The sequence below is a fragment of the Cricetulus griseus genome (assembly GCF_003668045.3).
Source record: "Cricetulus griseus strain 17A/GY chromosome 1 unlocalized genomic scaffold, alternate assembly CriGri-PICRH-1.0 chr1_1, whole genome shotgun sequence".
NCBI classification, from domain to species: domain Eukaryota; kingdom Metazoa; phylum Chordata; class Mammalia; order Rodentia; family Cricetidae; genus Cricetulus; species Cricetulus griseus.
Window position 1 is genome coordinate 57,811,941 of NW_023276807.1, and position 13,483 is coordinate 57,825,423.

General features: G+C 46.1%; 1 protein-coding gene across 3 annotated transcripts; it reads left to right on the plus strand.

Moving 5' to 3' along the window:
- Positions 1 to 1,192: 1,192 nt before the first annotated feature.
- On the plus strand, positions 1,193 to 11,470 carry Pomk (protein O-mannose kinase). Of its 3 annotated transcripts, none has more exons than XM_027395369.2 (5): positions 1,193 to 1,266; positions 3,295 to 3,372; positions 6,213 to 6,465; positions 7,566 to 7,849; positions 10,408 to 11,470. In XM_027395369.2, exons 4-5 carry the CDS (start codon positions 7,574 to 7,576, stop codon positions 11,176 to 11,178), a joined length of 1,047 nt encoding a protein of 348 aa, XP_027251170.1. In that variant the 5' UTR covers positions 1,193 to 1,266; positions 3,295 to 3,372; positions 6,213 to 6,465; positions 7,566 to 7,573; the 3' UTR covers positions 11,179 to 11,470. The 3 variants fall into 3 exon arrangements, with proteins under 3 accessions (XP_027251170.1, XP_027251172.1, XP_027251171.1); XM_027395371.2 differs by having other exon boundaries at positions 7,691 to 7,849; XM_027395370.2 differs by having other exon boundaries at positions 6,224 to 6,465.
- The last annotated feature ends 2,013 nt before the right edge of the window (positions 11,471 to 13,483 follow it).

Sequence of the window (13,483 nt, forward strand, 5' to 3'; positions counted from 1 at the left end):
CTCTAAAACTTGTGATTGTGGTGAGGGAAATGTGAACTTGTTAAAATGGAACTTGGGCCGGGCGTTGGTGGCGTACGCCTTTAATCCCAGCACTCGGGAGGCAGAGGCAGGCAGATCTCTGTGAGTTTGAGACCAGCCTGGTCTACAAGAGCTAGTTCCAGGACAGCCTCCAAAGCCACAGAGAAACCTTGTCTCGAAAAAAAAAAAAAAAAAAAAAAAAAAAACAATAAAAATAAAAAAATAAAATGGAACTTGGGTCAATTTTTACTATAAGCAACAAAGTCGACTCAAGATAATTTAAATAGTGAATTTATTCAACATGGATAGCTCACAGAGTCATCGCCTCATCTTCTAGAAGTATATCCCAAACTCATGCTATACCAGCAGTTGCTGCTGCCTGACCTGGAACTGGGAGACTGCTGTGGGAGGAACTGTAGTGCTGCTGCCATCTCCAGATCTATGCCACCATCTACAGAATCACACCTGCTATGTGGCAGCAAATCAGCGACTCTGTTCACTCTGTGAACTTGCATTATAGGTAGAAATGAACTTCCTCGACTTCTGTCGCTGCTGACTGCACCTGCTGGAAAGGTGAGAGTGGCTCAGACTAGGTTTGTAGCTCCAGCAGCAGTCCATAAATAAGGGACTTTAGGGTCAGCACACCAAACCACAGCTAATGAGATTACTGTGAAGCATTTTGTCCACGTACACTTGGGAAATAACTTTAAATACGGAAAATATATCACGGTGTTACAGTAATTTTTTCTTTATCAGTGTTTGTCACCTGTAGATCTCCCAAATCTCTAGTTTTGTATTTGAAATTCACTTAAAATACCTTCTCTGTATTTTTTCAGCAGCATCATAGTAAAAACAACAAAACAGACGGCAGCACTACAACATTAAATACGTATTTCTAAAGCATGGGATTGTTTCCCCACCCTTAGCCATTGTCTTAGTCACTTTCCTATCACTGTGATAAACACTGACAAAAGAAACTTAAGGGAAAACGGGTTTATTACTTTGGCTTACTCTCCCAGTGGGATACAGGTCATCATTTCAAGGAAGATCTAGAGGGATGATTGATACCCTGGACAGAAGTTTGGAGAGTGGAAGCTAGAACCAGATGCTAGGTGAAAGCGCCTGCGCGGCCGCGGACGTCGAGTACGCAGCGGGAAGCAGCCACCAGGGGGCAGTCTCGCGCTCTCCTCGCCCCGCTTCCGGCCGCGCAGGCGTCGTAGACTGTGAGCCGGGTTTGGTGGTCGCCAGGTAGGCTCCCGGGAGTGGTGGAGCAGGTCGGGGTTCTGTGGGGCCTTTCCGAGCCTGGACCTCCGACCCAGCCCTAGGGTGGGATGACGCGGCTCTCACGAGGTCCAGCTGGGCCTTGCCTTGGAGCAGGTGGTGGCAGCGGGCCCCTCCAGATGCTTACCTTAGTGTGCACCCCTCCTCCGGGTGATCACCGTGCACCCCCCGCTGTGGGTGCTTTCCGTACACACCCCCTCCCGGTGCTCTCCGTACACCTCCGGGTCTCTCCAAGCGCAGCTACTGAACAGTGTGAGCTGAGACTGTCTGCAGTACTCTTGCTTTCTCACTCTCTCCCTCAGCTCTTCTCCCTCTCCTTCCCTCCTCCTTCGTTAAAAAGCAACATTTAGACGTTTAGGAATTCTGACGTCCCCACCCTTTGCCTATACAAACTAAATAGCATCCAGAATATTTAAAATACTTAATCGGAAAGTGAGATTTAGTCTGAATTGTATTGGTGTAAAGCATTCTGCATATTGGCAGTTCATTTAGTTGCCTTATTTTCTTTGTCTAAGCAGTGAGCATACAGCAGTTGGCCCATTTTTTCACCATTATCAAACAGTCGTGGTGTTTTAAACAGTGCCAGAGAATATTCCTTTAAGCTCCAGACAGCCAGCCGCGGTGCCCGCCCCCACCCAATGACCACTGGGTTCAAGTCCGCCTAGCTCCTGAGCTTTGCTAGATACTGGAAGCGTGAGGATTTGAGGCAGCCCTTCCTCATACACGGGTGTAGTAGCTCTTGGATGGGTGCCTTCACCTTTGAGTCTGTTCCCTTCTCTGGGAAATGAGAGTAATGATTACATCTACCTCTCAGAATTGCATTTGATGTTGTGTGATACTGTGTGAACAGTTAGGCTTAGGGGTGATTGCTTTTTTCTGAGAGTCAGAATGTGAGGATTTAGCTACAATGCTTAAAATACAGTCCATAAGAAACAAATGCATTACTGGCTTGCCAAGTAATGAGGGTCAACAGAGACTTGAAAATACGAATTCTAGGGTCTGAGGAGATGGCTCACTGGTTTAGAGCACTGAGTGCCCTTCCAGATGACCTGGATTCAATTCCCAGCACTCACATGGTAGCTCACAAATGTCTGTTACTCCAGTTCCAGGGCACCCAACAGACACACATGTAGGTGTTTTACCAATGCACATAAAATTTAAAAAAATAAATTATTTAAAAATAAAAAGAAAATACGAATTCCAGATTCCAAAATTTGTACCTGATGTTGATAGCATTTGAGTGTGTTAGCTTTTGTTGCGATGATCAGCTTTTTTAAATGATTTATTTATTTTTGCTTGCATGTATGTCTGTGTGAGGGCCAGGTCTCCTAGAACTGCAATTAGAAACCCTTTTAAGCTGCCATGTGGGTGCTGGGAATTGAAACTGTGTCCTCTGGAAGAGCAGCCAGTGCTCTTAACTCCTGAGCTATCTCTTCAGCTCCACTATCATCAGCTTTTAGAAGAGAAAGGTTTACTTGGACTCAGTCTTGGGAGTTCATTCCATGATGGGTCTTTGTTTGGTGGCCTATCTCCTTCTAGGTCATGTTGTTACTGACCGAAGCTTCCTTTTAGTGGACTCTACGTTTTTAAGGTTCTGCCACTGTCTAGTAGCCCCAACAACTGGAGACCAAGTCTTTAATGACTGAACCTTTGGGGACACTTACCCACCATGAGAGTGAAAGTGACTATGAGGCTGAAGAGTGAGTAGTGGATGTGGACTTATAAGGAAGCCTCTCCTCACTCCCACAATCCCGTGAAAAACCCTGGAAAGGGGTGCAGTATAGCTTGGTGGAGGGTCACGTGCTATGCAAGACACTGGGTTGGATCCCCAATGTGCCACCTCTGTACTCCCCTAAAAAACATTTTTTTTGTTTGTTTGTTTGTTTGTTTTTAAATTGAGATATATTCAGGAAAAGTGTAAATTTACAAAAAAAAAAAACTGAATAGATGGTCATAATTTTATTTATTTTTTTCCTTTGGAACATTTTGTTAAAGAAGGAAGATCCTATCTACTCTGTGGAGAATGGATTGGAACAAAAAAAGACCATGCAGGAATCAACTGTAGAAGGCCAGGTAAGAGGGCTGGTGGCAGGTAAAGGGCAGAGTCAGGAAATGGTAGTATGTAGGGCTGGTCCAGGGAGGGAGGAATTGAGTGACCCAGGTTTGTGATATGAATGATGAGTAGGTTGTGTCCCCATGGTCGAGTGGGAGTCCCAGAGAAGGGATGCACTGGGGAAGGAGGGAGTCACCAAGGTCAGAAGTTGAGTCCACTGAGTGTTGGGAGAAAGATTTGGGGATTGTGAGCAGTTAGAGGGCTACCAGAGACACTGCATGAGGTGAGATTACCTTGGCCTGCAACATCCGAGGAGGAATATTATCATCTGATACCAGGTTTGGTCAGCTACAATCCGCTGCCTGGTTTTTTTTTGTTTTGTTTTGTTTTTTTAAATAGCCCTGAACTAAGCAAGTCCTTTACCAGTGAGCTGTAGATGTCGGGTAAGAGATATTTTGTAAGAAAGCACACTTTTGTACTCTGTAGGGGTGGCTGTTCTCACATACACTGGCAACAGAGTTGAGTGACAGAAACAGAGACGGTGCATGGTGTCATACCACTCTCTGCACCTCACATCAGTGATGAGATTATCACTTGATTCTGACATTGACCCCTAGGGGGGAAAAAAAGTTGCAAAATCCTTTGATCTAAGGTCTAAGTTGAGACACACCTCTGGAGAGATGGCTCAGTGGGTAACGGTGCTTGTCACGAAAGCCTGTTGCATCCCCAGAGCCCACTTAAAGAGAGAAGAATCAACTCCACATGCACACTGTAACACGTGCTCGCCAACACCCACACATGGTACACACAACAATAATTACAAAGGTTTGGGGTTTTTTGTTGTTGTTGTTTTGTTTTTTTTTCCAAGACAGGGTTTCTCTGTAGCTTTGGAGCCTATCCTGGCACTCACTCTGGAGACCAGGCTGGCCTCAAACTCACAGAGATCCGCCTGCCTCTGCCTCCCTGCATGCTGGGATTAAAGGCATGCACCACCAACGCCTGGCTTAACAAAGGTTTTTTTGTTTTTTTGTTTTTTTGATTTTTTTTATTAGTTCAAATTAGGAACAAGCTTGTTTCACATATCAATCCCTTCTCCCCTTCTCCTTCTCCCTCCCTTCACTCCCTCCCTCCTCCCCCCCCCATCCACCCTCCACTCCCCAGGCACAGTAGGGCCCTCAACTGAGGCTCCTCAAAGTCCACCACATCATCCTAGGCCCGGCCTAGGCCCTACCCCATGTGTCCAGGCCAAGAGTGCATCCCTTCACGTGGGATGGGCTCTCAAAGTCCCTTCTTACACCAGGGAAAAATACTAATCCACTACTAGGGGCCCCCTAGAGTGCAGAGGCCTCCTCATTGACATCCGTCAGTCCTTACTGGCCTCCCAGACAGCAGTCTGGGTTCGATGTGCTCCCGCTTGTTCAGGCCAGCTGTTTCTGTGAGTTTCACAAGCCTGGTACCGACCCCTTCATTCCTCTCTCTGCAACTAAGTTCCAGAGTTCACTTCAGTGTATATCTGTGGATGTCTGCCTCTGCTTCCATCAACCACTGGATGAGGGCTCATGTTTGTCTTTTTGTGACTGGGTTACCTCACTCAGGATGGTTTCTTCTAGTTCCATCCATTTCCCTGCGAATTTCAAGATTCCATTGTTTTTTTCTGCTGAGTAGTACTCCATTGTATAAATGTACCACATTTTCTCAATCCATTCTTCAGTTGAGGGGCATCTAGGTTGCTCCCAGGTTCTGGCTATTACAAACAATGCTGCTATGAACATGGTTGAACATATGTCCTTGTATGAATGTGCATTATTCCAAGAGAGGAATTGCTGGATCTTGAGGTAGACTGATTCCCATTTTTCTGAGCAACTGCCATACTGATTTCCAAAGTGGTCTTACAAGTTCGCACTCCCACCAGCAGTGGAGGAGTGTTCCTTTTTCTCCACATCTTCTCCAGCATAGATTGTCATTGGTGGTTTTGATTTTAGCCATTCTGACAGGTGTGAGGTGGTATCTCAGAGTTGTTTTGAGTTGCATTTCTCATATGGCCAAGGATTTTGAGCACTTTCTTAAGTGTCTTTCAGCCACTTCAGATTCCTCTGTTGAGAATTCTCTATTTAGTTCTGCACCCCACTTTTAATTTCATTGGTGTTTTGGTGGCTAGCTTCTTGAGTTCATTGTATATTTTGGAGATCAGCCCTCTGTCAGATGTGGGGTTGGTGAAGATCTTTTCCCATTCTGTGGGCTGTTGTTTTGTCTTACTGACTGTGTCCTTTGCCTCTAAGAAGCAGTGTGAAAGAGAAATGGCAGCAGCCTGGGTGGGAACAGTTGCCATTGCTTTTGTTAAGTCTCTGAAGCTGATCCGAGGGCGAGGCCTGGAGGTTAAGATGAGGGCCTCCAGTCCCTGTGGAAAGAGTGACAAGTGACCTGACTCTGCATCCTGCTGGAGCTAGCTGGAGAGACCCCAGACAGTGGGGTGAATGGGCAAGATGACCTCCGCATGGCCTCTGAATGAAACCAAGGTGAAGGCAGAGTCAGGGCTTCCTGAGCAAGTCCTGATGACAGCAGGAATAAACACCAGCATTTTATTCTATTGTCTAAGTGAAGCTACCGAACTGTCCATTCTAACATTTTGGGATTAGAAGGAGTCCTGTCACTGTGAACAAAACTTCACCTGTGTCCTCACTGGCTTAGAAACAGGAAGGGGAGGTTCTTTATTTACTGACAGGAATGGTGTAAATGTAATAGATTTGGGGGACAAGACTTGAAGCTGAGTTTGGGAGATGTTTTTATTTATTTATTTATTTTTATTTCCTGCCTGTGGGGATTTTGCCTGCATGTATGTCTGTGCACTGCATGAATGCAGGATTTCCACAGGCCAGAAGACACCATCAGATCTTCTGGGATGGAATTACAGAGCTGCCATGTGGAAACAAGCACGACACTGAGAGGGACCCACGCATGTGAATGGAGACCCAGCTGGGAGAAGGAAGAGATCCTGAAGGGAACACTGTCAATATTGATTCGGTCCCCATGCCTCCCAGTCTAACGGTCACCTTGGAACATCTCTGTCCATCACTTTGAGGGGCAAGCATCCTTTGCTCGAGTGTCTATCTCAGGTCTGTCCCCTTCTGGGTCCCTCCACCATGGCCCTGGATTGTTTGGGTCACTACTGCCAGTGTTTCCTAAGTCATCTCTCCAGAAAACCTTGTCACCGTTATTCTCACTCACAAGTTTGTCCACTCTTACTCCAGATTATCTCCAGGGCCTCCTAGCTAATTTCTCCACCAAGCCATCTGTGCACCCACTGAAAAGTTACCTTTGCTTCTTCATTGGGCCGTCACTCAAGGCTAGTGTGCTCAGCTAGCTTAACCGAGGCCCTGCGTTCAATCTCCCTAGCCACAAAAAAAGAAGGCCTAGATATTTTGTTGTTGCTATGTTTTTTTTTTGTTTGTTTGTTTTTTTGTTTTGTTTTGTTTTGTTTTCATCTGCAATAAGTTTAAGTACAAATTCAAAGAGAATGCAACCATGACGTTCTCTGTATGTGTAATAATATGTATAATTTGTAAGAAATTATGGCTCTTTGGGAAAACAGAAATATTACATTCTCTCCTGAGGTCCATGACTTCACTAGCACAGAGAAATAGGCTAGTATTCCAGTAACAAGCATGCTTTACTTCTTGAGTCAACTTTATGTCCACATGGACATATGATTGCCAATCAGCTGACCTTAATAAACACCATGAAATGCAGATCATTGACCAAGTCCATGGATCAAGCCCAAGGTTTTTCACATGCTGGAAGCCCCCTGAGATGTATCACCAGCTTGTTCTTGAGCTGAATCACCAGCTTGTTCTGGAGCTTTTGGATACCTTCCAAGGAGCACCCTCACTTCTCAGCTGCAGGAGTCCCTTGCCTGTTTACTATGCTAGCTAAGCCTCTTTGTCCATCTTCTATCCCAGGCCCAAATATACACATTTACACTTAGGCTATCAACTTAGCATAAGCTCCTGTGTGCGAAAACTCCCAGACATTTGAGCTTGTGATGAAGAATGTCAGAGCAGCTCACATTGCAGTTGTCGTAAGCCTTCACGTGACACCGATGCTGACAGAACCCACAAGTGGGGGGTGACTGCCCTCAGCCCACTAGTGGCATCAGAATACCTCCATGGCAATTGACAGACAATGGTGCTACTCCCTGTCTCATGCTCTGTTGTAGGAACTGACATGGGACAACAACATGGAAACAGGAAAGGTCTCAGCCACAGAGAAATCCCCCGGGGCATTGGGCTGCTCCTTGCCATGGCCCTTATGAATGTGCTTCTTTACCTCTGCCTCAACCAGTTTTTCATTTCCCCTCGTTCTACTGAGGATGCTAGGCGCTGCCCTCATGGTTACTTCAGAATGGGACAGATGAGAAACTGCTCACGCTGGTTATCCTGTGAGGAGCTGAGGAAGGAAGTCAGACAGCTGAGGCGCATTGGGGAAGGAGCCGTGAAGAGAGTAAGTGTTCATGTCTGTGCTGTCGTCACTGTCATCTCTGGGAAAGCAATTTGTTTGGCACCAGGTGCCATGTGCTTGCTGTAGCTGGGAGTCTAAGGCAAGAAGATTTGAGGCTGGGTAGTGGTAGTGCACACCTTTAACTACAGCACTTGGGAGGCAGAGGAAGGCTAATCTCTGAGTTTGAATCTCTGTTCTACAAAGTGAGTTCAGGACATCCAGAACTACACAGAGAAACCCTGTCTTGAAAAGCCAAACAAAAAATAGAAGATTGCTTGGGGTATGGACTTTGAGACCAACAAGGAGAACATCGTGGGATACTGACTTAAAAACAAAAGAAGAAAGAGCCACAAAGGCCCCATTGTTGTAATTTAAGAAAGCGCTATGTGAGCGGAAGGTGTCGGGATCCAAGCAGAGGATTTTTTTATTAGGGAAAGAGATCATAAAAAGGGGAAAGGGAAGTGGGGAGACCAGCCTCTGGAGACAGGAGCAGCAGGAGAGAGAGAAGAAAGGAAAGAGGGAGAAAAAGAGAGAGAGAAAAGGATGTGAGGTGGGCAGGGCCCTTTTAAAAGGGAACATAGTGAATATGCACAGGTGGTGCTCTTAGTGGCTGCAGCTGACGGCATATCCTGTCAGAACCCCAAGGACAGGCCAGCACAAATGCCTGAATACTAACACCTGTGTTTCTGTCCTTGAGCCCAGGAGTCTCAGGTCTGGATCTCTGATATAGTGAAACCATCTGGAGAAAGGGAGACAGGTGTCTGAAAGAGTACTGTAGGATAGGAGATGGGAACACCTTCAGAAGATGGGCTGGGGATGTAGCTCGATTAGAAGAGTGCTTGCTTCAAGGACATCCTTGACTGTGTGGGGAATTCAAAGCCAGCCTGTGCTATATGAAGCCTTGTCTCAAAAAGAAAAAATAAATAAACACACATGTTTTTAGAAGCTTAGTTAATTGTGTAGCCATTAGGTGTAGATAGGAACTCTAATTAGTATCAGGAAAAGTAGAAGTAAAAAAGAAAATTGTGTTACCCAGTTGTAGAGAATATTGTTTTCAATTGCAAAGTTACATAGTTATGTAAGAAAATACAAACATGATAGGCAGTTATAGAGTTAAAGAGAGCTCTGAGCTTTCAGCACAGCACAGCACAGCAGACCTTAGTGTGCCATTCCTGCTCTGAGACAAACATTTCTTCAAATACGCATTGTCTTAGCTAGTGGTCTTATTTTATGAGTTAAGAAGACAGAAGGCTCCACAAACAGCGTCCTCCCCACACGCATCACCCTGACTCCCACGACTTTGCTTACAGAATGGTCCCCCTTCCAGGATCACCAGTCTTTCCCATCCATCCTTCATTCCTGTCTGTGTAAAAACAAGCACACTTTTCCAGATAGAAACTCCATTCTATCAATTGCCAGGTCCTCTGTAGCCGCCGCTCTTTCTCCATTTCTCCGATGAGAGAGCTCGTTCACCACCTCCACCTCCCCTGCTCTCTGTCATTTTCATCCGCTCCCAGTGCGGCCTCCAGCTAACTGCAAGTTGAATATTGCTTTCCTCTTAGTCCCTTCATCAACCGTGAACTCAGTGCTTTTTGCCCTCAGACTCTGGTTTTCTAGGATAGCATGCCTCTCATCTTCCTCGACCCTCACTCCTGCTTAACTCCTTTACCTTCTCTTTCCTCGTCCCACCAGGTGATGACTGCAGTTTGGAAGTAGACAGCAGTGCATACAGACACTTGTGGTTGTCGATACTGGAGGGGGGAGCTGTTTCTGGCACTCGGTTGGGTGGAGGCTGGGGACACTGCCAGGCGTCCTGTGCCACACAGGGAAGGCCTGTCCCTTAATAGACAGCTGTCTGGACTGAACGTAGCAGTGCTGAGGCTGAGGAAATGTCTCTAGATGTAGTCTAGTTTCTAGACCTAGTCTAATTCTATTGCTTTTATATATTTAATAAACTCCCAGATGGTTCTCTCTAGTCCTGTCTCTCCCTGAGTCCTAGAGCCATACAATCAACTGCTTATTTGACACCTCTACTTGGAGTTCTCTGAACATGTCAGTATGCCCTCTGTGGAACTCTTGTTTGTTTGTTTTTCCTTTTGAAGAAGAGTCTTAACTGTATGGTCTTCTAACTTGTATGTGTCACTATATCTGGCTTGGTGTGGAATGCTTGATAATCTCCTCCGTGGGGCCTGCTGTTCCCCCTCTTAGTAGATTGTATCACTTTCCACCCAGCTTCTTGAGAATCATCTGGGAATCATCGTTGAGTCCTCCTACCACTTCTGGCAACCCTGTGCTCTTTTACAGTGAGGTACTCACAGCTCTGAGGTTCTGTGTAGACTTTAGAAGAGTCTGTGGTGTCCTCCTTGAGCCTGCTCTTCCTTCCTTCTCCATCTCAGGTAGCTGCTCACCTTGCTGGGTCACAGCTCTGGGATGTTAGGGACTGGACTGTATCTGGTTCATTTCCATGCCCTCTGCACCATGCCTGCCTCCTAGGAGGTGTTTGTTTCTCAGCATGCCTTTGTTGCAACTCCGGTCTGACATTCTCTGTGGCCCTGTTTCAGGTCTTTCTGTCTGAGTGGAATGAACACAAAGTCGCTCTCTCCCGGCTCACTGGGCTGGAGATGAAGGATGACTTCCTTCACGGGCTGCAGATGCTCAAGTCTCTCCAGAGCGAGCACGTGGTCACGCTGGTTGGCTACTGCGAGGAAGATGGCACCATTCTTACCGAATATCACCCCTTAGGTTCCTTGAGCAACCTGGAAGCAACACTAAACCTTCCAAAGTACCAAGATGTGAACACCTGGCAACACAGGCTGCAGCTGGCCGCCGAGTATGTGGGCATTATTAACTACCTCCACAACAGCCCGCTGGGCACGAGGGTCATGTGTGACTCTAATGACCTGCCCAAAACATTGTCCCAGTATCTGCTGACAAGTAACTTCAGCATTGTGGCAAACGACCTGGACGCCCTGCCCCTGGTGGACCACGACTCTAGGGTACTTGTGAAGTGTGGCCACAGGGAGCTCCAAGGAGATTTTGTGGCCCCAGAGCAGCTGTGGCCTTATGGAGGAGAAAGGCCCTTCCAAGATGACATCATGCCCTCCTATGATGAGAAGGTTGACATCTGGAAGATTCCAGATGTCTCCAGTTTCCTTTTGGGGCACGTGGAAGGGAGTGACATGGTTCGATTCCATTTGTTTGATATCCATAAGGCATGTAAGAGCCAGATCCCTGCAGAAAGACCCACGGCTCAGCATGTTCTAGACACTTACCGGAAGGTTTTACATTCACTCAGAGACACTGTGATGTCTCAGACAAAAGAGATGCTGTGAAGAGAGATCATTGATGCTGAACGGCATCCCCACTGTTCTACTCTTGGTGATGGACGCGCTTTCATGAACCTTGCGTTTTGTTGACTTTGGCTGTTCAGCCACGCAGGCTCTCCCCTACATCTGCCTGCACGTTTGTTTGAGTGTGCTCTGCTCTCCTGGCAACCTGGATAGAAGTTTCCAAGAGGGAAAACCTTGCTTGGATGCAGTTCCTAGTGAAGACACAGAGAATTTGTGGATTTATAGAGTATTTAAAGGAAGTAATAAAACGGTAATCATGAGGACACATTGCCTACTTGGGTAACCATGTTTATAGACTGGTAGGATGTGGAATTTTTTTTTTTTTTTTGAGACAGGGTTTCTCTGTAGCTTTGGAGCCTGTCTGGGAAATAGCGGAACTCACAGAGATCCGCCTGCCCCTGCCTCCTGAGTGCTGGGATTAAAGGTGTGCACTACACCCCCATGGAAATGGAAATCTTTAAATGACCACCTGTGAACAAACACACACTAGTTCTTCGGAGAACATTTTCTCCTAATTTAAGAAGTCCTGTTAGAAGCTGGGGGTACATAGCTCAGTGGTCAGGCACTTGCTTGGTTCTCTGCAAAGCCCTGGATCTGACACGTAACATGTGCACTCATTTTGGCTGTCCAAAGTGCAACCCTTGTCAGTGAGGTCATTGTCACTTTGGATATGACTTTCTGTGAAGCTTCCATGCTGTCTCCTCAACTGAGGCACTGTGCTGTGGCAGCATGCTCTTGAGATTGTGAATGGCTAGGAATGTTGGGAGCAAGCTGAGGGAACTTTCTTACCGTGTAGATGGTGCTGACCTGGGATTTCTGTGTGAGCATTTCATATCCTGTGTCCCTCTTTACCAGAAAGTGTTTAGCCTCCCCTGGGTTTGCACAACTGAACACTTAAAACAAGACAAAAACAAAAAACAAACAAGAATGATAGTGTACACTGTAATTCTAGCATTTGGGAGACAGAGTGGAAGAACTAGGAGTTCAGGGCTATTGTGGGCTATATACCACAACCCTGTCCATCCATACCACTCCTCCCCCAGTAAAAAAAAAAAAAAAAAAAAAAAAAAAAAAAGGTCTCTCCTGCGGTGCTGGCATCCTTATCTTGGGCAACATGAGAGATTTAGTGTGTGATTATGGTCATTCAGGAGGTGCTTCTGTCTTTCCCTGAACTTGAGCAGGAGACAGAGCCACCTGGAGTCACAGATCAGGGCCTACCTCAGAGTTTCTGGCTTCACAAGTCTAGAGTGAAGTCCAAGAGTTTTCATTTGTGACTGGTTCCTGTGCTGCTACTGCTGACGCCACTGCTTGAGATGAGTTGCTCCACAGGCCAAGAAGTAGGCAGCATCAGTACTGTGTTGTCTTCTGTAGCCTGTGGCTGACTAGGGGGTGAGCTTGCCCAGGGTATCTGAACTGTCACTGTGAAGCACACCGAGTACTCCATTTGCTTTGGGATTGTTGTCTTATAAAAACTCCATTTCACCCACTGGCTAGGAGGTAGAGTAATTGGAACCCTTACTATGTTGCTAGTGGGAGCCTAACAAAGCAAAAGCATGTTGGAAAAACATTCAGGCAGTTAGTTCCTCAGAAAGTTTAAAGAAAATTATCACATGACCCATCAATTCTTCCAAGTATGTACACAGGAGGGTTGAAATAATGACAACATGTTTACATTATTCATGAGCGTTGATGGTGCAATTATTGATAATAGGCCAAAGGGGGGAAAATGACTCAAATGTTGGTCAGTAATAAAGTTTACACACACACACACACACACACACACACACACACACATACATATGTGTCCATATAGTGGAATATTATTCAGCATTAAAGAATAACATTCTTTTGTATGCTACAGTGAGTAAGCCTTGAAAACATACTGCATGGAAGAAGCTGCTCATAGAAGATGACGTGTTACATAATTATATCTGGATCATCCAGGTCTAAAACCATGGAAACAGGAGGATCGGTGTGTGTGAAGGACGGGTAGCAGGGCACACTGGAAGGACAGGAAGTGATGGAGATCACACAGTGGGAGATGTTTACACAACTCCAACAGCACTCACCACTCAGTTGTATTCAAAGGGGAAAACGTAAAAAGAGACCACAAGGCTCAGTGTTTCTGGTCCTTTCCCTCCACGAGGGCAGAAGGGCAATCATAGTTAACCTCAAGGGCATTTGCAACGGAATGATCCAGAACTGCAAAGTCTAGCAAGGACACTGAATACAAATGAGGATGTGAAACACAAAATCCTAATGCTTTGTCCTCCTTCAGAGGCACCAT